Source organism: Fusarium subglutinans, assembly GCF_013396075.1.
Source record: "Fusarium subglutinans strain NRRL 66333 chromosome Unknown NRRL66333_c0000004, whole genome shotgun sequence".
In the NCBI taxonomy this organism is placed as follows: Eukaryota; Fungi; Ascomycota; class Sordariomycetes; order Hypocreales; family Nectriaceae; genus Fusarium; species Fusarium subglutinans.
Window position 1 is genome coordinate 366,672 of NW_023502067.1, and position 21,392 is coordinate 388,063.

The 21,392-nt window shown below is 48.5% G+C and overlaps 5 protein-coding genes across 5 annotated transcripts; 3 read left to right on the forward strand and 2 right to left on the reverse strand.

The window, feature by feature from the left end:
* Positions 1–2,306: 2,306 nt before the first annotated feature.
* FSUBG_942 (uncharacterized protein) lies at positions 2,307–4,200 on the forward strand (the record flags this gene model as incomplete). The annotated part of the gene is made up of 2 exons (XM_036687931.1): positions 2,307–2,445; positions 2,498–4,200. 2 exons carry the CDS (start codon positions 2,307–2,309, stop codon positions 4,198–4,200), a joined length of 1,842 nt encoding a protein of 613 aa, XP_036543528.1.
* Positions 4,201–9,503: 5,303 nt separating this feature from the next.
* On the forward strand, positions 9,504–10,238 carry FSUBG_943 (acetyltransferase (GNAT) family domain protein; the record flags this gene model as incomplete). Its single annotated transcript, XM_036687942.1, has 2 exons — positions 9,504–9,933; positions 9,988–10,238. The coding sequence occupies 2 exons, from the start codon at positions 9,504–9,506 to the stop codon at positions 10,236–10,238; spliced, it is 681 nt and encodes a 226-aa protein (XP_036543529.1).
* A 243-nt stretch (positions 10,239–10,481) lies between these two features.
* FSUBG_944 (uncharacterized protein) lies at positions 10,482–10,916 on the reverse strand (the record flags this gene model as incomplete). Its single annotated transcript, XM_036687953.1, has 1 exon — positions 10,482–10,916. The coding sequence occupies one exon, from the start codon at positions 10,914–10,916 to the stop codon at positions 10,482–10,484; it is 435 nt and encodes a 144-aa protein (XP_036543530.1).
* A 2,791-nt stretch (positions 10,917–13,707) lies between these two features.
* FSUBG_945 (acetolactate synthase) lies at positions 13,708–16,045 on the forward strand (the record flags this gene model as incomplete). Its single annotated transcript, XM_036687964.1, has 5 exons — positions 13,708–13,844; positions 13,977–14,075; positions 14,130–14,197; positions 14,245–15,936; positions 15,987–16,045. 5 exons carry the CDS (start codon positions 13,708–13,710, stop codon positions 16,043–16,045), a joined length of 2,055 nt encoding a protein of 684 aa, XP_036543531.1.
* A 3,360-nt stretch (positions 16,046–19,405) lies between these two features.
* Positions 19,406–20,392, reverse strand: FSUBG_946 (uncharacterized protein; the record flags this gene model as incomplete). The annotated part of the gene is made up of 1 exon (XM_036687975.1): positions 19,406–20,392. One exon carries the CDS (start codon positions 20,390–20,392, stop codon positions 19,406–19,408), a length of 987 nt encoding a protein of 328 aa, XP_036543532.1.
* Between the last annotated feature and the right edge of the window lie 1,000 nt (positions 20,393–21,392).

Here is a 21,392-nt window from a genome sequence, read left to right on the forward strand (position 1 = left end):
CACCTCACACCAGCATCCACACTGATCAAATGTTTTGACCTCTTCTTTTCTCTGTCACTCTCACTCTCTCTCGCTGAGGGTGGGTTCCCTTTCCTCTTACCAAAATCCCATTTACAGGGGGGGCTCTCACCTCTCCAAAGTGGCTTAGACACTGACCAGGCTCGTGTCATGACCCCCCCATGCTCAGGCCAATACGATCCAAAGGCGGCCCTCCAGACTCCGCACCGTAAAGTCTCGGCGGGCCATTCAAACGCCGTCTTTCACAGCAGAAGCCAGAGATTGGCCCATCGTCATTTCCCGCTGAAACAGGGTCGTCTGCTGGCCTGCGTTGTTGCTGATGCGCTTTACTATTACGGGGTCTTGGCTCTGTCTTGGTCTTCTTCTTCTGAAGAGAGAGTGACCGATACTCGGAAGATTGGTAGCGATAGAGTTGTTCTGACTAACGAAACCTAACCAAACTTTGTGTGCGTGAGTTGGGTTTGATTCAGTTACGTACAACCTCTGGTCATAGTCTGCTAAAGGTGTCGACGGTTTTGAACGGCACTTGGACTCTTGACGGACTCGAGAAACAAACGAACCCGAAGCGAGGTAGAGCAGGGTTCATCAGGTTGTCGATGTGATTGAAGAACTCACTGACCTCAAAGCACAGGACAAGAAGACACCATTAATTAATACTCCGTATATATGTGTGTGTATACATGTATACACGTATGTCTTCAATGTTGTATCGCGCTCAAAAGCAAATGTCATGTAATCTCTCTTGCATGCAGCTTCTTCTAGAAAGACGGCAGAACTGTTTCAGCAGGTCGTGTCATGCCCGCCTACGTACGTAATGTAAGGTATGTAATAATATCCAACAAAAGTACGTAATTTGCTGGCGCAGGCCCTCATTACATATTTTTGGGTACAGCGAAGCACAGCAGACAGCCAGAGACAGACACTGACTGCAGAGATGAGATGAGTTTATCGGTAGCCCCAGCCGAATTTTTTTAATGGGATCCATCATCCATCATCCTTGGGTGTCGCAATTCAGTCGGACTCGACTTGGTAGCCCCGTCCGTTGCTACCCAGCCTGACCATAGCAGAACAGACCTTACTATACTAGGGAGTCTAGTCTAGGGCAGTGGTCACTTTAGCACACCCAAAAAGAGCGACGACCAAGTTCATCGGGCTATCGAGGATTTAGTAAGGCACGCCTGAATGGCTTAAAAGCCACTGTTGTGAGTAAAGTTGCAAAGCATGATATACAAGATATAGCGAGCATTGTGTCAAAGGAGCAGCATTTCTGGGTCCCTGTTGATCCCATCTCATGTGAAACTCCAAAAAAGTACATCATCGACAGGCACGTCACTTGATTCTCCGTCTCCTGCAAAAAACAGAGTTTCTCTGAGCGAATGACGTTCCTGAAACGGCCTTGGTGATGAACAGGGGACCCCCTGGCTGACGGAGTCACTAGCCCTCAGACTAGCCAGGACATGGATAAGTCAAGCGTGGGTCGACAGTGAGCGATCACTCCGGCAAGCCCGTTGTAATGTCTCACCCAAGTCCAGGGATTCGAAGAAAGCTTCTAGAAGGACTTTCCCTCTTCTGTCCTGTCCTGTCTCTGCCTCTCTCCCCTGCCCTACTACTTACTGCCTACACTTCATCTGCTCTACTCTCCCTCTTCTGACTGACAGACATTGACTGACACTGACTGACTGACTGACTGACTGACTTGACCCTCTCTATTACCTGGCTTACCCATACTTTTATGTCTGCCTCCCCCATCTTCAAACAAGGGCCCTTGCGTGTCTCGTCGTGTCTCGTCTATTCTTCACTCTTACATTAATTGATCTGCTCTGCTCTTCTCTGCTTTAATCACATACATACATACATACATACATACATACCCACAGACTTGCAACTGTCGCATCACATTCCACAGCGTTCTCGGTTTACGACTCAACGACTAAACTACCAAACACCAATCGTCGCGGGCTGTCGATTTCCCCTCGTTTCGCACTCACTCACACGACTCGACTCGACTCGACTCGATCCGTGTTTGTTGATCCATTATCGCCGGACGTTAACTCAACTTATCGCCGCTCCTTGGTATCTATCGCCAGGCCTTCACGACGCCTCAAAGACTCGACTTGGCCGACTCAAACTTGATGATAGTCACATCGTCGGCGACTGTTTTCTATTGCTGACATCGACCTCGACACAAGCTGTTGCTCTTTTGTTCGAGTCACTGTTCAAAGTCACTCAAGCGCTGAGTGCGCGTTATCGCACTGTCGACCGAGCCTCGAGCACTCTTCAATCGCAACATGAACATGTTTCCCTTTCCAGTTCAAGAGGACCAAGTGAGGCCTCTGTCCGAAGAGGACCAGCAGATCCTCCTCGGACTCACACGTCGCTACGGCGTCTCAAGTCTCGTATGCGCTCTAAGCGGTCTGGGTGCTGGATGTGAGTGATTTCCGCCACACAATTTAATGTAAGCCCTGCTAACAATTAACAGCCCGAGCCTCTACGTTCTCAGCATCCACACTGCTCAGCAACACCAGCGCTCCCTCACTAGCATGGAGCAGTTCTGAGGCCTCTCATGCACGATCCGATGCGGCCTCGATTCGAACCCAATCAACATGGCAGGATAACGCAGGCGACGTCCCCTCGATTCACGACGGTGAGATCGGTAAAGTTGCCGATCGCACATGGCTCGACTCGCCCAATCTCATGCAGTCACCCATCCCTTCATGCGATGTCACCTCTCACCCGTCGCCCCGGCATGTCACACCAACCTCTAAGAAGTATCAGTGCCCCATGTGCTTCCTCGACAACAACCCCGTTGGTTTCGGCAGGAAAAGTGATTTCAAGAAGCATCTTTACAATTTCCACGGTGCTGATGTGACTTGGCTTTGCAAGACCAAGGGCTGCCATCTCTCCTTCGCAACTGAGCGAGCCTACAGCACTCACGCCAAAGAGACACACCGCATGGACGCTCTCCCCAACAGCACAGCAAAGACCGAGCTGTGCCCTCAGGTTGTCTTTGGTTGTGGATTTGCCAGCTGCAAGGACCGTGTCTTTGAGGCTTCCTCCAACGACCAGGCTTCTGCCAGCCGTGACAAGTACTTTGAGCACATCGCTAAGCACTTTGAGGACGGCTTTGATGTGAACAACTGGGAGTACAAGGTTCAAGTGCACAATCTCATGCGTCAGTCCAAGGTCAAGTCTGTCTTCAAGACTTGCATCTGGCCCAAGGAGAAGAGAATGCAACTCACATGGCGCCTTCGTTCCTCCGGTGATCTCAAGCGTATGCTCGAGGCCCGTCATCTCGGCGAGGATATCTCAACACTTGTGCGTCTTGCTTTCATCCTGGGCACATCGCCTTTCACCAGCCCTACTACACCGCCACCAAGCGAGATTGACTTGCAGTTCTCTCTGCCCTTCCGATCTCAATGCTTGATGGACACTGTTGGCCATGCTGATGGTGCTCAATCCACGACGGCCGAGACCAGTGAGACCAACACACCAATGGTCACTGTGACGAAGCAGGCTCCTCAAACACCGGAGGCACCTTCGTTCCCTGCCCGACGCATCAAGCAGGAGACTCGACCCACGACACCAATGGACGGTCTTCCTGAGCCCATGGTTCATGATGATCTCACTGCCGGACCTCATCCTGGAACGCCGTTCCCCATTCCTAACGAACATGTTTGGCCTGTGGACGCACCCAAGTTTGCTCCTGACCAGATGAACACCTTTGCTGATGCCTCCATGACCTACATCCTTCCCGGTCAAGAGCTTCCTCAGCAACAATGGGACATGACTGGCATGCAACAGCACTTCCCTCAACAAGACACTGTCATGTCCAACGTCTACATGCCTCCTCAACAACCTGTAGCTGCTCGTCCTGCTACACCTATTCCTTCAAAGCGACCTGGATCTTGGGGCAAGAGACTGAGCCTTGAGAACCTGCGTCCCAAGAAGAAGACAAGCGTGTATGGAAGCCCGGCTTCCGAGCACGAGGCTGTCCCTCCTGTGCCAGCCATGTATGCCGACATGATTCCCACGTCTATGCCAACGGGCTACGAACTGCCAATGCGAATGGGCCACCCTCAACAAGGCTACACATCAAACCCTGGCTTTATGCCCCAGGCCCAACAGCAACAGTTTGGCTCACCCACGACATTTTACTTGGATGACGGGGACATGAGACTATAAGGCGTTTTTTAATCTCGGAACGGAAAAGCATTCTTTGAGCATCATGATTTCATTTATTCTCTTTCTCAAACTCTGCATTACCATATATATCTGTACTAATAATCACCCCTGAAGAGGAGGACGAGGAACATAACGACAGGATACCCATCCTCCACTATCTGACGAACTTTCCCTTGTTTCACATTTCCTTTTTGTCTGCCCTGGGAATACTAGGGCAACCACATACCTATTTCCTTTTTTCGTCTTTTCTTGAGTGTCATTGTTATTTATTTGTTTGCTTTGAGATACCACGGTGTTGAAGAAGGATGGAATGAGATGAGACGGGAAACCAAAGTCATGGAACGCTGCATAGGGCACAGAATTGTTTAACTGCAGCATGTTTTTGTTTTCTCCCTGTTGAATATTGCATCTTTCGGGCGGTTTTATGCGTGGATTACTATACCGGGATAGGCAGATACCCTTGTGTGAGGCCAGCAAGCAATTGAGGATATTTGCTCTGGCGGGATACATATGAATAGATAGGGAAGGAAGCATGTCAGCGAGATATATGAATTAATAGAATCTTGAAGAATATCTCCTGTGCCGTTTGCCTGAGTGAAGTCTGTACTGACTGACCGACAACCAAATATTTCGCTATCTTTACTGGAGTGAATGGCAACGCTTAAACTTTGCTGAACCTTATGTATTGTGTTCGATGTTGTAGTCATGCGTTGTTGAGTTCTACCACTGTCCATCATGGCATGCGTGTCCTTGGATGACTGAATCGAATATTAGGATCGACAGCTGTCTAGTTCAATGTGACATTTTCAACAGGACAGACTTTATACACCAAGATGTGAGGAGAACAAAACAGCTGGAGGAATATTTGATGCCGCCTCCCTCAACGCAGCGCCCTCGACTTGGGACGCAAATCTCAGTCGTATCTCTGTTCAAGATACGCATGGCAGGGGACAGTCCGCGTGGAGGAAAGAATGGTGAGTCTACTACAAGCCAAAGCTTGATGAACTTGAATTTGGTGATAGCCTTCTTGTTAGCTACTCGCATGTGGTGATCACCCACTCGAAGCTACCTACTGTATGATGCTCTTTACGAGAGCTCAGAAAACTTGGGATCTCTATCCTAAAGGCTGAAAAGCCTTAGGTAAATTTAGTCCAGGTTTAGTGGGACTGGCATAGGTGATTTATTCCATAGTAGTACCTTATGCTCGCTTGTAGTCAGAGGTTTCGCATCGCCCCTTGAAGCTTCCGAGGTTCTCGTTAAGACGATGGAAGTGCCAAGCTGCGCTGTCGAGGGACAATATATCTGCATAGGGAGAAATTGAAGCTAAAATAAACCACGGCAATCTTGCTAACAAAGTTTACAGGAGAATTGGTCATGTACTGGCCGAGTGACAGTTGCCAGGGTCAAGGCATGTTAGCGAGGCGGGAGCATCGTGAAAACAACAGGGCCATTAACAGTGAAGTCGCAGATCACCGACAAAGAAAAAAAAGCCATAGGGACTTTCTTCACCCCAAAGTCTTTCTCTTCTGGAGGGGTTGCAAGGTGGCAGGATTGCAGTTTTGTTTGTGAGTCACAGCAGTCACGAGGCGTGGCTCAGCAGAGGGACAGCGTTTGTGATCTTGAGCTCTGGTGATGAATCGGAGGCTGCATCTGTGGGAAAATGAGGTTATGTCATTGCAGTACAGCATTCTGCGGGAGATGGCGCTTTCGTTTGTGTTGTTTGGACTGGCTGATTGGCATCGCAACCCTTGACGTCCAACGGGGAGTGGTGGGAGCGAGATAAGAAGCCTCTGACGACACTAGAGGTTGTGATAAGAGTAGGAAGTACCTAGGTAGTCTAGAAATTGATGAAAGATCTGGGAATATACGGAGTCCTGGTTGAATGAAAGTGTGGTCATGGGTACATGGTACTCAGAGTGCGCCATGAAGCATTTATCGTGAGAAAAGCCCAGGATAAGTGATAGGAGACTCGAGCCTTGAAGAAAGTGCAAAGACAGAGTTCCATGTTAAATGGGTCGTTTTGGGGAGTTGGTGGTCGAGTTACACAGTCGTCGTCGTTGAGGGGTGCCGTGGATTGGAACACCAAGGCAAGAACAGATCATCCATGCAATGTCGATCACGATGCAGAGACAGCCAGAGCGTTTCACAGTTTGTTAAGCCATGAATTACGGGAGAATAGACCTGTAAGCAATAAGGCATAGGACACAGATGTGCTGTGTTTGTTCCTGGAATCGGGTTCACGTGAATAGAGCGCCTACATATACTGATTCAAAACGGAGCCTTTCACCAACAAAGCTCAAGCAAAGCAGCTTGGCGCAGTGGAAGCGCGGTATGTTTCTTCTCCACAATGTGACTCAACAACAGAGCACTAACATATCCCAGCCGGGCTCATAACCCGGAGGTCACTGGATCGAAACTAGTAGCTGCTATGAAGCATTTCTTTTTTTTGCAATTTCTTTGTTCTGAGGTTTTTGACTGTTGGTTGACGCCAAAAACCAGCGCGGGACTGTTTTGGCTATGAGATCACAGGATGGCATCCTCTTATTTTTAAGGCTATTGCCAAGCATAAGTGGAATTTCTGGGCAATGGAATTACGACTCCTGACACCACCGACTCTACGATATCAGTTCTTGATATCTCAAATTGATCTTGTGTGCCGGGCTCGGCACGGAGCAAGAAGCGAAGTGGATCCCGGGCGCCGGAAAAGAGACCCGGCCCGACATCATACTGCGGAGGAGCCTTGAATGTGTCTACGACAACTTGTAAATGAAACATAAGCTTAATAATATCCCAGGCAATCTCTCCACTTGATTGAGGGATATGAATTGCAAATTGGTAAATCCAGGCGTTCCCCGAAAGCGTCTTGGAACTTCAGTTGGTAACCCCTCAGAAGTATGTTAACGAGCAGTGGACTGGTACTTATCGATGCGCCAACTCCTATCTATGATCACCAGCTGCTAAGAACTTCAGACTAAGCAGATAAAAATCTTCCTTAAACTCACCATATTCTCCAGCTTATTATTTACAATCTCTTGCACCTCGGAGTGTTGAGCACTTTGTCACGTGGCCCGAGATAATAAGTGGACACAGTGTCCATCACCGCCCCACTTACTCCATATGTTCACCAAACTTCACATCCTTGTAACTCTATGAAAACGCATCGGATCGACATGAAAAATATCGTAATCAATTCTCCTTGATGAGGAGTATATCTAGAAAACTTCAAAAATATTAAAAAAGACTCTCTTCTTCAGTCGCAAACCCTCCTGGAAGGCCGGACCGCTTGGGGGTCCGGAACCTTTCCAGGAGGGCAAGAAGACCGGAAACGTCGGGCAGGCGAGCGGGCATGGTGATGGTGATGATGGTGGTGATGGTGGTGATGAGGACGAAAGAACGACAGAAGTTGGACTGAAGTCATGGAGAAAGGTACTTACCTCAGGTGTCAATGTAATTTGCATCTTGTGGAAGGAGCAGTAGCGATGGGAAGGAGCAACCTGCGAGGGAAAGAGCCAGTTGAACGCCGTCAGTTAAGGAAGGAAGGAAGGACACTCAGGGCCGAATTAGGAAAGAACGAAAGAGAGCCAGAACGAGAGCAATCTGAACCCAAAGCCCCGAATACCAGCGGACCGTAGGATGACCTAATTGAGTATTTAAAAGATATCTGGTATTCATATTCATCTGGTAGAAGTCATATATGTGGCTTATTGGACATTTTTTGCAGTCAGTCGATAACTAGGATGACAGCAGGAGCTTGCATGAGAGCCACTCGAGTCTCAAATTCCATTGCAACGAATTGGCAGGGTTACAATATAACTAACACCGGTTCTACTGTTTCGCGCATTCTGTTTCAGGTGGGAATTGTGATGCTTTTACAAACTTCTGCAGACTGACAGCAGTTCCTCCGACTCACAACCCCCAGAGCGTGTTGTAGGAAGATGATCTGGAATGGGGACCTTTACAAACTAGATCTTTGGACTTTTCTGTACTGGCAACACGATGCAATTCAATGCAACATCATTTAATCTATACGCATGGCCATCAATGCCCTAAATGGAAAAGATTGTGCTGTAAAAACTGATGCTGGCTGGGTTTTAAGTGTCTTTTTCCTCACCCTCTAGCGTTGATCTTGTCGCATATCAATTGAGGACATCGCGGGAGGGATGTCGACATGGATCATTCCAGGCAAGATAAAGAATATCATTTCAGAAAATGTACTTGTCAGTAGGATCTAGTGCGAGGCTGTCTGGTTTGCACAGGAGTAGGATGCATGACAACGTCAGAGTGAAGGGAGTTCTCAGTGGCACATATACATATCCCACTACCAGCCCCGACTTGAGTTTTTTGAAGCAATAATCATGAAGCTATCAGGACACTTACTGAATACAAACTACTAATTAATTAATGCTCGGCCCTGCAATGACTAAGGGCCTCTCAATATCCAAAGTCAGATAGGCGAGGGAAGATCACAGCACAATGAAGGAACATATATTCCTTGTTCACTAGGTAAACAAAGGACGGTATTTTTGAGTCTGGTAGCTATTACCCAAATATCTGTTTCAATAGAGCAATCATTCCAGTGAAGAGAATTCGTATCTGTGGATGGTCAAAGAAGCTGCGATGTTTGTCGCACCTGCTGCAGCTGCGAATGAAATCCGGATTATGGTGGCCCTTCCTCTAACAAATCAACATCCTCGTTGACGCAATTGGTTAGCGTGTCAGACTTTTACGCAAGTGAGATCTGAAAGTTGAGGGTTCGAGTCCCTCACGAGGAGGTTCTTTTTTTGCTAATCTTAAATTATTATATTAATCTCTGAGTCGAGAGGAATCGATTGCAATCATTTTGGTATCAATCCGAGGTGATTTGACAAAGTTATAATGGTATGAAGTCTGGCGAATGCACAATGATCCATGTTTGGATCCACCAATTGTTTCCGCCACGTGACACCTCTCCGACACTCCGTGGAGCGAGAGACTGTAAATCAACAAGTTGGTTTAACAAAAATGATATCTGCTTGACCTGACTGTTATCGCCAGCTGGTGATAGCTGATGGGGTAATCGGCGCTTCGATAAATAACACTCTTTTCCCCGGACACCATGGCAACATCGGCTTGGCGGTCTAGAAGCATGTTGGATAAAGGCCAACTCCAATGAGATAACGCTGTACACCCTTGCGCCATCGACAAGGGCTTGCAGGATCGGACTAGACAAAAGGTCTTTGAGTTCCTCCTCGGACGACGTGGCCCTCGGAATACCGATCTTTCTTTACACTTTCTCTTATTATCGTAATTTGAGTTCTCTAGCAATGTCGGGATATCAGCTTCAGTCACCTTGCCGCGTGGAGGACGGCCTACTCATTGCACAGAGCCAGGTCTCAGCCTTCTTTGAAGAAGCATGGTGGAGATTATCATGGACTGACAGAACTCGTGAATCCTTGATCCAGAGTATCGCAGATCGAAGTCCCAAGAACTTGCTCACTAAACGAGAAGTTCGGAGACATCAAAAGATAGTTTACCTCGAAACTGGAGACATCGTTGGATATGCGCGGTGGATTCTCCCCGAGTCTCACAAAGACGCTTGGCTTGAAGCGCAAACGCCAGACGTGAGCGATGAACAGAAGGAAGCTTTTGCAAAACGTCATGCGGAAACCGACTGGAACCCGCGAGAGGATAACGATAAGTTGGATGATCATATCGACGGCTGGAGAGAGAAACACAAACAGGAAAGGGACATGGGTAAGAATCGCCCAGAGAATGCTGCATCAACTTGGTTAAAACTGATGCCGATAGAATTACACTACCTCTGCGTCCACCCAGATCACCAGCAAAAAGGACTAGCCAGTCTACTTGTCAACTCAGGTCTCGAAGAAGCCAAGAAGTTGGGACTTGATGTCATAATCGTGGCCATGGGCCGAAAGGCTCTTGGTCTCTATTTAAAGCATGGCTTTGAACTTCTCGAGGAGAAGAGCCAGAGTATGAGTTACTTTGGGGTTGACGAACTTTACGAGACATTTTACTTGAGAAAGAAAGCTGAAAAGTGATGGCCAGCAACTCATGCATCTCTGACCATCATTCAATTACATGTCGATATCTTCCCCTGCTCAAAGAAGCCGAGAGACGGTTATTGGCCCGCCCTGTCATTCGTTGGTGTAGGGGGGACTAGTTGAGATGGATATGGCTATATCTATAAACTAATGCGCGTCTATTCTTGGCACCCACTGAATACTGTATCTCATGCATACATGGCCTGATACTAGTAGACCCAACTCTATGTCTCCATGCTCTTATAGCTTAGACTTGATCTTTCCAGCAAGATCCTTCACCTCGCTGGTGAATCGATACACAATATTATCAAAGCTATCCTCAGGGAAAACGTAAAGCCAGCTCAGTTCGTTATCGCTGCAGAAAACTCCGTGCTCGGCATCTCCTGGTATCCAAACAAGGTTGTTCTTGGAAACTGGGTATCTTTCTCCTTCGACTTCAACTTCTCCAGACCCAGATAGAATGTAGTAGAGCTCTGCTTGCTTGTGGCGATGTAATGCCAGAGTTCCTTGAGGAGGACATGTCGCAATGCCCGCTGTGAGCGCGGTAGTTTTTGTCCCTGGCGAGGACAGGAGAGTGTGCCAGGTTGCGTTTCCTCGCTCCTTTTCTACAAACGAAGATGGAGTGTTTTGCGACTGTGTGCCAACGTCGATGATCAGTGGCTTGAATGCAGACATGTCAAGAATAGCAACTGTCAGGCCGTCGATGGAGATAGAAGAAATAGGGATCCGATCAGACAATTCAGGCGATTTTATAGACAGAAAGGCTCAAGAATTCCGATGGGCTGTCGCCTTCTTATAGCTTAATGTCTGATACCAGCCCCAATAATGTATCGCAGACTTGAGACTGGGATGAAGACGCCTTACACACACCATCTGACGCAAATAGAAAAACTCAACGGCCGGATAACCATAAAGGGTAAACATATACGACTTGTCTGCCGAAAGTCTCCAGAATTATGTGTGATAATGATAGAAGAGCCACATCATTGAGGGGCTCGCACCAATAAACGTCAACTAAGTTGTTGTGACATATGCACTAGACTCGGAACTGATCTAGGAGATCAAGTCTTGCATTAGCTAACGCTTAGGGTTGTGATATAGTTTCCTTGGCTTGATATGTGTTTATCTTTGCTGGCAGACATTACTAGTCTTCCAGATAAGTTACTGGACGCTGTGGATGGGTGAGTCATCAATTTTGACGGAACGATAAGCTTCTAGACGAGTTGGAACTATCAGATGATGGCGTAAGTAGGCTAGTCGTAAAGTCAAATGAGGGAGCCAATGGTTCAGCTGCATAGTGTTTGTAAACTAGAAACGCAGGTAGTTGCATACTATTGAGATTTGTTTCACGTCTTGCAAACGACCTTGAAGCCGGTTACAGGGTTCTCGAGATGCAGCAACTCTCGGTATCTGTCTTGGCAAAGAGATATATCTCTCAAGTATGAGGTAGCTTGGGTCACAAGTGTGAGGGGAAAGAAATGGATCAAAGGTCTTCATGAGCTTTGATTGTTACGGGATTCCGTTCAGTTGATTGTGGCCAAGCTAACAAAACCACCACACCGCATCCTTCAGTCTTAGAATAAAGAGAGAGAAAAGATGTTTCATCTTGAGTGGATTGTTCTGGCTTCTGGTTCTCTCAGTTCAAGTCGTCTAATACGGATACGGCTTGCGTAGTATTCATTCCATGGCGAAGGGTATCACCATGTCTTGGGTGTCTGAAAACGAGGAATCTGGGTCTACTTTTAGTACATCTCAAGCAACATTACATCACAAAGAGAGCGGTTCAACAAGATAATATTGTTCTTTTTCGACAGTCACCTGACTCCCGAGGCTCAATGGACCGTCGTCTTGTTCAGCTAAATCAACTTGGTGCTATTGATTAGAAGAGACATGCTACAGAGAGCAACAACACTTCATACCAGATCAAGGTAAATAAACGCCTGGGTCTTTCACAAGCTTATGATTTCCATCGCTTGGATTGAGGTCTCGAATTCTGCTTCCCCAACTCATCATGACGTATCCGACTACCAAGGGTTTCGTTCAACATCTACAAGTTACATTCTGAGTCCAAAAAAGGGGAAAGGAAAATGCAATATCATGTTGATTAGGTGGGATCGACGATATCATCTTGTGAGCCGCGGGGTGCAAGAAGACTTCTGACGTTAAGTCGAGGTGCCAAAATTGCTTAGTCTAAGATTCTCTACATCTGTACTAAATTATACTAAATTTACCTAAGCGAACCCAAGGTATTTTATCACCTAAGATAGAGGTCCTAAGTTTCATTGCATCCCCTTGTGAGCCTCACTCAAGATCAAGAGGTTGGAGTTTGTGGGGAAGCTGTAAAATATGGGCCTCGCCATCGCCGAAAACAGGACCAAGAGATGTGCCATGTGAAGATGGCAGCGGCCAAGATCCGAAATGAAACCACCATCGGAACAATTCACGGCGTTAATGATATTATAAGTGACTGAGCTTGGGCTTCTCAAGAGTCATTGAGAGACAAATAGGCCAGGCCCTGTAATTTTACTCAAGTACAATTCTGCGAATCCCTTCATGCCAGAACCAAGAGGCAACAATCGGGGATCAAAATGGCACCGAAATGCACAGATCCATCTCAAGCTAGGGCGGAAAGGGTAGTGGAGGATTAAGGGAGCTGCAGGACCAAGTTCCCCCGCTTAGTCTACCTCTTCCCCGACGTCAGAGCACCAATGTCACATACGCCTTACAAATGGAGATAGTAGTAAACAGATTGTTCCCGTTGCAATGAGTCAATGTCCTCCAACGTCGGCAAATGTCATGGTGTGAGAAACGGTAGATACAACGCCTGAGCAACTGCCAGAGTTCAAAACTGAGTCGATTTTGTGTTCCCTTGGTCCAGCTAACGCTGCTAGAGGCCCTGCTAGGCCGTTCTCGCAGCCAATCCAGCCAATCTGAGGGCCTGAGTAGGTGGCGATATCGGCCATTCATCTAGACCGTGATTGGCTTAGCAGGCCACCATCAGGTCTGGACAACTGTGGTGCCCCTGTAACTGTAATCCCACCTCGATTGGGCTGGGGGTGAGTCGGAGTGACAAAATGTGTCAGTCACAGGAGTCAACATTACAGTGCTTTACGTTCTCGATCTTTTTGACAACACCAAGGGGGGAGTCACCTATCCTCAACCCCACACTTGACCTTGGTCCCACCCCGGCCACCGGCCCTCCGATGAACAATTGCTGAGGTGCTCGCTGTGATATTTTCCCCCGGGCTCGCCCGTTTCTCTGGCCTTTTTTAGCGGGCGAAACTCAAAACACTTTTTTCTCTTCTCGCCTCCAAACACTCCCGCGATCACTTGTCTCCCCTGTCCCTCCCCTCCAGGTTTTCAATTGATCCTCGACTCTTGATCTCCAAACCTCTTGCGCTTCTCGAGCCTCGTGGCTCCTCTCTAATTGCTCTTCCTCTCACCGAGCTCTTCACCTCTATCCACAATGCTCCGAACTCGCCAGGCCGCAAAGGCCATCCGGGCCGTCGCCAATGCCCGATCCTTCACCACCACATCAGCCGTTGCTACCGTCCACACTTCAAAGAAGGTCGCCAGTACCAGGAATCAATCTACTGCTGCTGCGTAAGTTGTCACTTTTGTTCTGGTGGCGGTTGTGCGTTGCCCCGCGTCTGGTACCTGACATGGCAAAATTCCCACACGCGCTCTTGACAAAAAGCGATTCGAGACAATAAATGCTAATATATACAATTGTAGACCTGCGCGCGATATCCCCAGTCCAGGATTCAATGTCGAGAAGAACCAGAGCAATGTCCAGCCTCTGGTCAATCCCCGGAAAAATGACATGGATGAGTCGTATGCAACCCTCCAAACTCAATGTGATGACATATCCTGACAAACGATTGGCAGTTTCATTGGAAAGACCGGTGGTGAAATCTTTCACGAGATGATGCTCCGACATGGCGTGAAACACATCTGTACGTCCGCCGTCCTATGTGCCGCAATTAATGCTGACTCAATATAGTTGGATACCCTGGCGGTGCCATTCTCCCCGTTTTCGATGCCATTTACAACTCAAAGCACTTCGACTTTATCCTCCCTCGCCACGAGCAAGGTGCTGGCCACATGGCTGAGGGTTATGCCCGAGCTTCTGGCAAGCCCGGTGTTGTTCTCGTCACATCTGGTCCCGGTGCTACAAATGTCATCACACCTATGCAGGATGCTCTGTCTGACGGTACCCCCATGGTTGTCTTCACCGGTCAGGTCGTGACAACTGCCATTGGTAGCGATGCTTTCCAAGAGGCCGATGTTGTCGGTATCTCTCGTGCATGCACCAAGTGGAATGTCATGGTCAAGAACGTTGCCGAACTTCCTCGACGCATCAACGAAGCTTTCGAGATCGCCACCAGCGGTCGCCCCGGTCCCGTTCTCGTCGATCTTCCCAAGGATGTCACTGCCGGTATCCTACGGAGAGCTATCCCTACCGAGACTGCCCTGCCTTCTCTGCCTAGCGCCGCTTCCCGCGCTGCTATGGATGTGACCAAGAAGCAGCTCGAGGGTGCCCTCCAGCGCGTCGGCAACCTCGTCAACAAGGCCAAGAAGCCCATTATCTATGCTGGCCAGGGTATCATCCTTTCCGAGGGTGGCCCCGAGATCCTCAAGGAGCTCGCTGACAAGTCCTCCATCCCCGTTACCACTACTCTCCAGGGTCTAGGTGCCTACGACGAACTCGACGAGAAGTCCCTGCACATGCTTGGTATGCACGGCTCTGCTTACGCCAACATGGCCATGCAGGAGGCTGATCTTATCATCGCTCTCGGTGCCCGATTCGACGACCGTGTTACTCTGAGCATTGCCAAGTTCGCCCCTGGTGCCAAGGCCGCTGCTGCTGAGGGCCGTGGAGGTATTGTGCACTTTGAGATCATGCCCAAGAACATCAACAAGGTTGTTCAAGCAACCGAGGCCATCGAGGGTGATGTCGCCACCAACCTGAAGGAACTCCTGCCTCTGATTGAATCCAAGACCATGGAGGACCGCAAGGAGTGGTTCAGCAAGATCAACGAGTGGAAGAAGAAGTGGCCCCTGACCGACTACGAGCGTGCCGAGCGCTCTGGCCTCATCAAGCCCCAGACTCTGATTGAGGAGCTCAGCAACCTTGTTGCTGATCGCAAGGACCAGACTTACATCGCCACTGGTGTCGGTCAACATCAAATGTGGACTGCCCAGCACTTCCGATGGAGACACCCTAGATCCATGATCACCTCTGGTGGTCTTGGTACCATGGGTTACGGTCTACCTGCTGCCATTGGTGCCAAGGTTGCCCAGCCCGATGCTCTTGTTATCGACATCGACGGTGACGCTTCGTTCAACATGACTCTGACTGAGCTCTCTACCGCTGCTCAGTTCAACATTGGTGTCAAGGTCATTGTTCTTAACAACGAGGAGCAGGGTATGGTCACACAATGGCAGAACATCTTCTATGAGGATCGATATGCCCACACTCACCAGAGCAACCCCGACTTCATCAAGCTCGCCGAGGCCATGCGCGTCCAAAACCGACGTGTCTCTAAACCCGAGGACGTTGTCGATGCCCTGAAGTGGCTCATCAACACCGACGGCCCTGCTCTTCTGGAGGTTGTCACCGACAAGAAGGTCCCTGTCCTGCCTATGGTGCCTGTCGGTTCCGGTCTACATGAGTTCCTCGTCTTTGACGGAGGTAAGTTACACGCTCCACAAAATGCAAGTAAATGCTAACCCCTACTTTAGCTAAGGACAAGAAGAGACGTGAGCTGATGAGAGAGCGTACCTGCGGTCTTCACGGCTAAGCTTGAACCCCAGCTTAACCACGAACCGCAACCAATCTGATACCATCTATTCCATCGTGTCCTTTTTCTTAACTTTCTTGATTCCATCTACTTGCGGAGTTTTATGTTTACTGGGTTTTGCCGGCGGGCAAAAGTACCTTTTGGGGTCTATGATGATCAGCGCATGAGAGACCAACAAAAAAGCTGGAGGCTGGATTGCATTGAGTGTGGGAGGAGGGACTTATTCGTGTGTAGGATCAAATGTGCACATGATGCGCGCGAGGACGCGTGAAAAAAATTGAGGATGACGAGTTACGCCGAGGGCGTTTTTATATACCACCACATAATGAATGCCGTTGTGATGATATATGAGCTACTGCGCCTTGGACCTGGTGTACTTTGTTGAATGTGTAAGATTATTGCGGAGGCCAGCAATCGAGGCACCTTTCGACAGCTACAGCAGAACGATTGTCGAATATACTCAGCACCCAGTATGGAGGGAGAGATTGACGGGCGTGGCAAAAAACAGCTCTCTTCTCCTGCGGCGAAGAGCATGACCTTTGGCGACCTTGAGATCCCGCTCCAATCGTACTTGAAGGACACGAGAATTGTAGGAAACTATGAATTAAGTGTCGACAATGGATGTATACAGAAGAGATGTCGCGTGCCAACACATTGTCATGTGTTGCTTGTCCCTAATTACCAAACCCAGCGCTTGGAAGTTGACGGCACCGACCACTCAACAAGGCAGCTTCATTGCGATTATTTAGACGAGCAATTATTTCGTCCTCTTATATGCGACAATGGTCAAATGGGTGAATGGCAGTTACTCTGGCGTTCTGAATGATGGCTTACATCGTACAAATGTGCATGAGTAAGTAAGATACCAAGATGTTCCATAGGTAGCCAAGATATGACAGCGCCCTGTTGATTCGCCTGTACCTTGTCGATAGAGGAGAAGAAGGCTGTAGCGAGTTAGTGTGGAAGAACCATCTACTATGTGGGTGATGAACTTCAATCAGAGTTGAGCTTGTGTGGGCTACGATGGGAGACAACGTCGAAGCTTGCCGATTGAGATGGCACAGCTTGGATTCTAGTTCCGAGAGTGAGTGGGTTTAGAGCCTGTATACTTTACTTTAATTGACTTTTATTACAGAACATGTTTTTATTTCTCGAAGCCACCCCAATATGCGTTGTGTGCGAATGTTTAGTGTTTCTATAGAGCAGAACTATGTAGCAGATGCCTGCTGCGCCCAGCCAACCGCGCCGGTTTACATTAAAGCTTGCTTGTACAGCCACACAACAGAGTTGGATCATCATGTAGGCTGCAGCAGAACAAGCTCTGGTGAGCGAAAATTACGAAATGTTAAGTTGTGTCGGAGAGTGGATACACTTTGCAGCACTGCTTATTTCTCTATATATGGCCGAGCCAATGCCACGAAATGAGCAGGCTATTTAGCCAGTCACTATGGTGTTAACATATGTTGGGTTCGTGAGAGGGCCCGATGCCGACTGGGCGACCTGAATTGTTCGTTTCCCTCTTTTCCTTCAGGCCAGTCTCCAGTGCGTGAACCTTATGCCACCAGATAAGCAGCGCAGGGACCGGTGTCTACTCTATCAGTCAAGCGACTTTGGGCGACATTGGAGGAATATTACAGTGAAGCTGACAATCACCATTCAACAGGATTATAGACCAGGAGGTTGGATGGGCGGTGTAAGTTTCCCAGTTCTACAAGTCTTTACTAAAAGCACCTCACTCATCGAGATTTCACGCAACAGATTCAAGAGGATGCCAAATTGGCACTGGGGGCATATTTAATACAAGGCAATGATGGACAGTCTGCAATGGAGTTTTACTAAACACATTTGGACATCAACTGAGCCTGGAAATGGCGGCACGTCATGGTTTAACCTTTACGATTGAAGTAGACTTCACAGTGGGATCTCGGGGAAATGTCTCAGCTGGGTCAAGCCCAGTGGCCGAAGCCAATGCCACGAAATGAGCAGGCTATTTAGCCAGTCACTATAGTGCAAGCATATTCAGCCGGGTAAGTTTAAAGACGGCTGATGCTAGCAGGGCAACCTGAATTGCTCTAGCCCTTGTATGGGTACGGTTTCAGCCATTGAATGGACTGTCCGTTGACCAAGGGCATGTGAGACGGTGATGATCATCGACTAAAGTCAACAATCTGAGTCTCAAGGGGATACAAGAAGGGCAGATACATGAGAACGCTGGGGGTACAAGAATGTGCTGAACAAGAAATGACGACGCTGGATGCAAAGACGGATACGCTGAAGAAAGGACAGTACAAGAAGGGCAAATACATGTGGGCACTGGGGGAGTACAAGACTGGGCTGAACATGAACGAATGAATGAGTGATGGTGATGAAGAAAAGAAGAAAAGAGGACTCGGGGAGTGAGGGGACCGAGTTTTATGGTCGGCCACGAAGAACTTGAGGGGGAAGGAGCGTGGGTGAGCAGGATGGTGGATGTCCTGGTTCAGGGGGAAGGAACGAGGCTGTCTGTTTCCCGTCACGATCGCAAGAAGCCTGGCCACTGAGGCATCAAGTAGGTACCTACCTTACTTGCAGCAATTGGACAACCTTATGGGAGGAGAGACGAGAGGCAATTAACAGGCCCCTTAAGAGATGGGAATGGCGGTATTATCAAATTATAGGTGACCAAGGTAAAACTGAACGTGCTTGGTTCAAGACACCAGTCGGCCACTCACAACGACCTGGGAGCAATAGAAGCACTACTAGGAACTAATATAACATTGACTGTCTCGATAAAAGGACCCGGATAGTGCTGTAACTAAGAGACGGTGGAAAGAAGCATGAGTACCTAGGCAAGCCGACACAGCCAACTCGGGTGTCTCTGCAACACCAATTGGGACTTAACGGGGAGGCCACTGAGACGGGCCCCATGGACTAGTCGCTCAGGGGAAAAGACCATCACCATTGATACAAAACTAGGAAGATGTCCTCTGTGGCAGTAAGGTAGTCTGAAGACCCTCACTAGGAGACTACGCACACATGCCCGTGAGTTCCTCTGCACAATGCTATCATCAGATGCCTCCCCAGGCTTGCATTGTAACTTTACACCCTGTGAACGCTCAGGTGACGGCACAAGTAAAGTCTATCATATACCATGTCTGAATACCCGTAGTGTGGGTTGGGCCAAGTATTACTTGACCCTTCGTGTGGGTTGTATGCCAAACAGTAACTCGCATGTGCCAACTGACACGACTGCAGTCTAAAGAAAACATGTTGTTCAATTTGGTGCGTTACCTGCTGAGGGAACACCTCAAGACGCGATACTACTCAACTCCCTATTCAGTGCTCAGACTACAAGATAAACCTCCCGATGTAATATCCACCTCACCAAGGCATCAACAGACCGGCTCCAGTCAGCAACCCGACCATCAATGCAACCCCTGAGGCAATCCCTCCGACCTTTGGCAGAGTCGATGCAGCACTATCATCGTCCTTATCCTTCCCGTCCGTATCATCATCGTCGTCCTTGGACCCATTCTTAGCAGCCTTGACATCTTCAGCTTTGTAGATCATCTCAACCGCAGGAAACTGTCTAGCAATAACCAATGATGCAACAAAAGTAGGCTCACCCCACGTTTCAGTCAACGCAACCGTCTCCGTAGTATATGTTACGTCGGGGAGGAGAGAGAGAAGCCCGTCTGTATCAGAAACAGACTCACCCTCGACGGTGTGGACGGTGACAATGGCCGCGGTTTCGGCGACTGCCTCATAACAAGCGCTGTTGTAACCGGCTGAAAGAGCAGGGGCAATGGAGGACCTACAATATCCGTAGGGGAGAGAAGCCCAGCCGCTACGAGCCATGGATTTAGTGTACAGTAGAATAGACTGTCTGAGAGGCCGACATACCTTGGGGCAGCACCACGCCAGGGTCTCGGAAGGCTCCAAGACTTTGAGCCACCATTCATCAGAGCCCATCTGCAGAGGTTGCGATGAGTTCACGCTCGTTGTAGAGGTAAATACACCACTTCTATACGCGGAGCCAGTCTTATCGCCGTGTGCAAGTAGTCCAGCGGTAGTCCAACCTTCAGGGCAGTGGATTCCAGGAGAGTGAAATGCATGAAGGCCTTGTCCAGACTTTGGGTTACTGTACTCTTTGATGATGGAATCCATGGCAGCCCCAGAGGGAAGACATTTTCCATAAGGGTCAATCACACAATCAGGAGAACCAAATCCATAAACCAAGGAGCTCTCGAGGGCATAGACAAGATGATCGGTTGTTGCCCTAGTGCACTCTGGAGGAGGCGTGTAAGTCGTAGTGAGAGGACCAATATTGCTGACAGACATGCCAAAGTATTCGGTAGCAGTAGGCATGTTGACTGAAGAATGATCTCTAGTACTCTAATAATGTGAAGTTGTTGCGATTGATTATATTTCATGTACTGGTGATATCCTGGAGTTTATATACAGTTTGATCAGGAATATATCCAGAGAACTATCAGCTGTCTCTTCGCCTGCGGGTAAACGGGACGAGCTTCCAGACAATTGGTATGATTTTGAGGCTTAGGAATTGCATAGCACATCATGTTTGGTACCAAGAGCCTTTTAGAGTGCTCTTTGTGACCTCAAGACCCGGCCAGTTCCCATCTGAGCTTGGTGTAAGGCACAGCATGCATACCCTTGCATGAGTATGAGGCCGAGACTCTAGTAACTCGGGGAGGGAGCCAACTTTGATAGAATATACGAAATTTGTGTTGATTGAACAATATCACGTTTTATTAATTGTTGGTGATGACTTGTTGTGTCAATGCTTTGCCAGTTTGTGTCTTTGCATATCAACTTCATGTCATCTGCTCAACCAAGATTCCCACACCAGAACCTCCTCAATATTTCAATCCCTTCTATCTTCCAACACTAATAGGTGATAGCAATAGTAATATCATCATGGATAATTTTCTGCCAGGAGCGGAAAACTCATAAGTGCCATGATATTCCACTGCATACCCTGTTCACCCGTGGCACCACTACCAACAAGTTGAAAATTTACAATCACTGCTTCCAGCCCACACAGCCACAACCTTGTGACAGTCATTTGTAATTTCATTTCCCCCGTCTTGTTCATCGTTGGGGTTGTGTTCATTAGGCTCTTCGGCTCCGTGGCCCAGCCGGACAAGCTTCCAGCCGTATCTTGATTCTCCGTCGCTTTGGACCTCACTGCTATAGGAACGCCTCCATTAGAATCTTTCGATCTGTAGGTCTGCGCCTTGGCCGTCTTGCATGCCAAATTAGTGTCGGTCCTCCACTATGTTCCAACGCTGTAGGATTACCGTGCCTGATGATTCGAATCCAGGGATAGAGGGGAGGAGGATGCCGT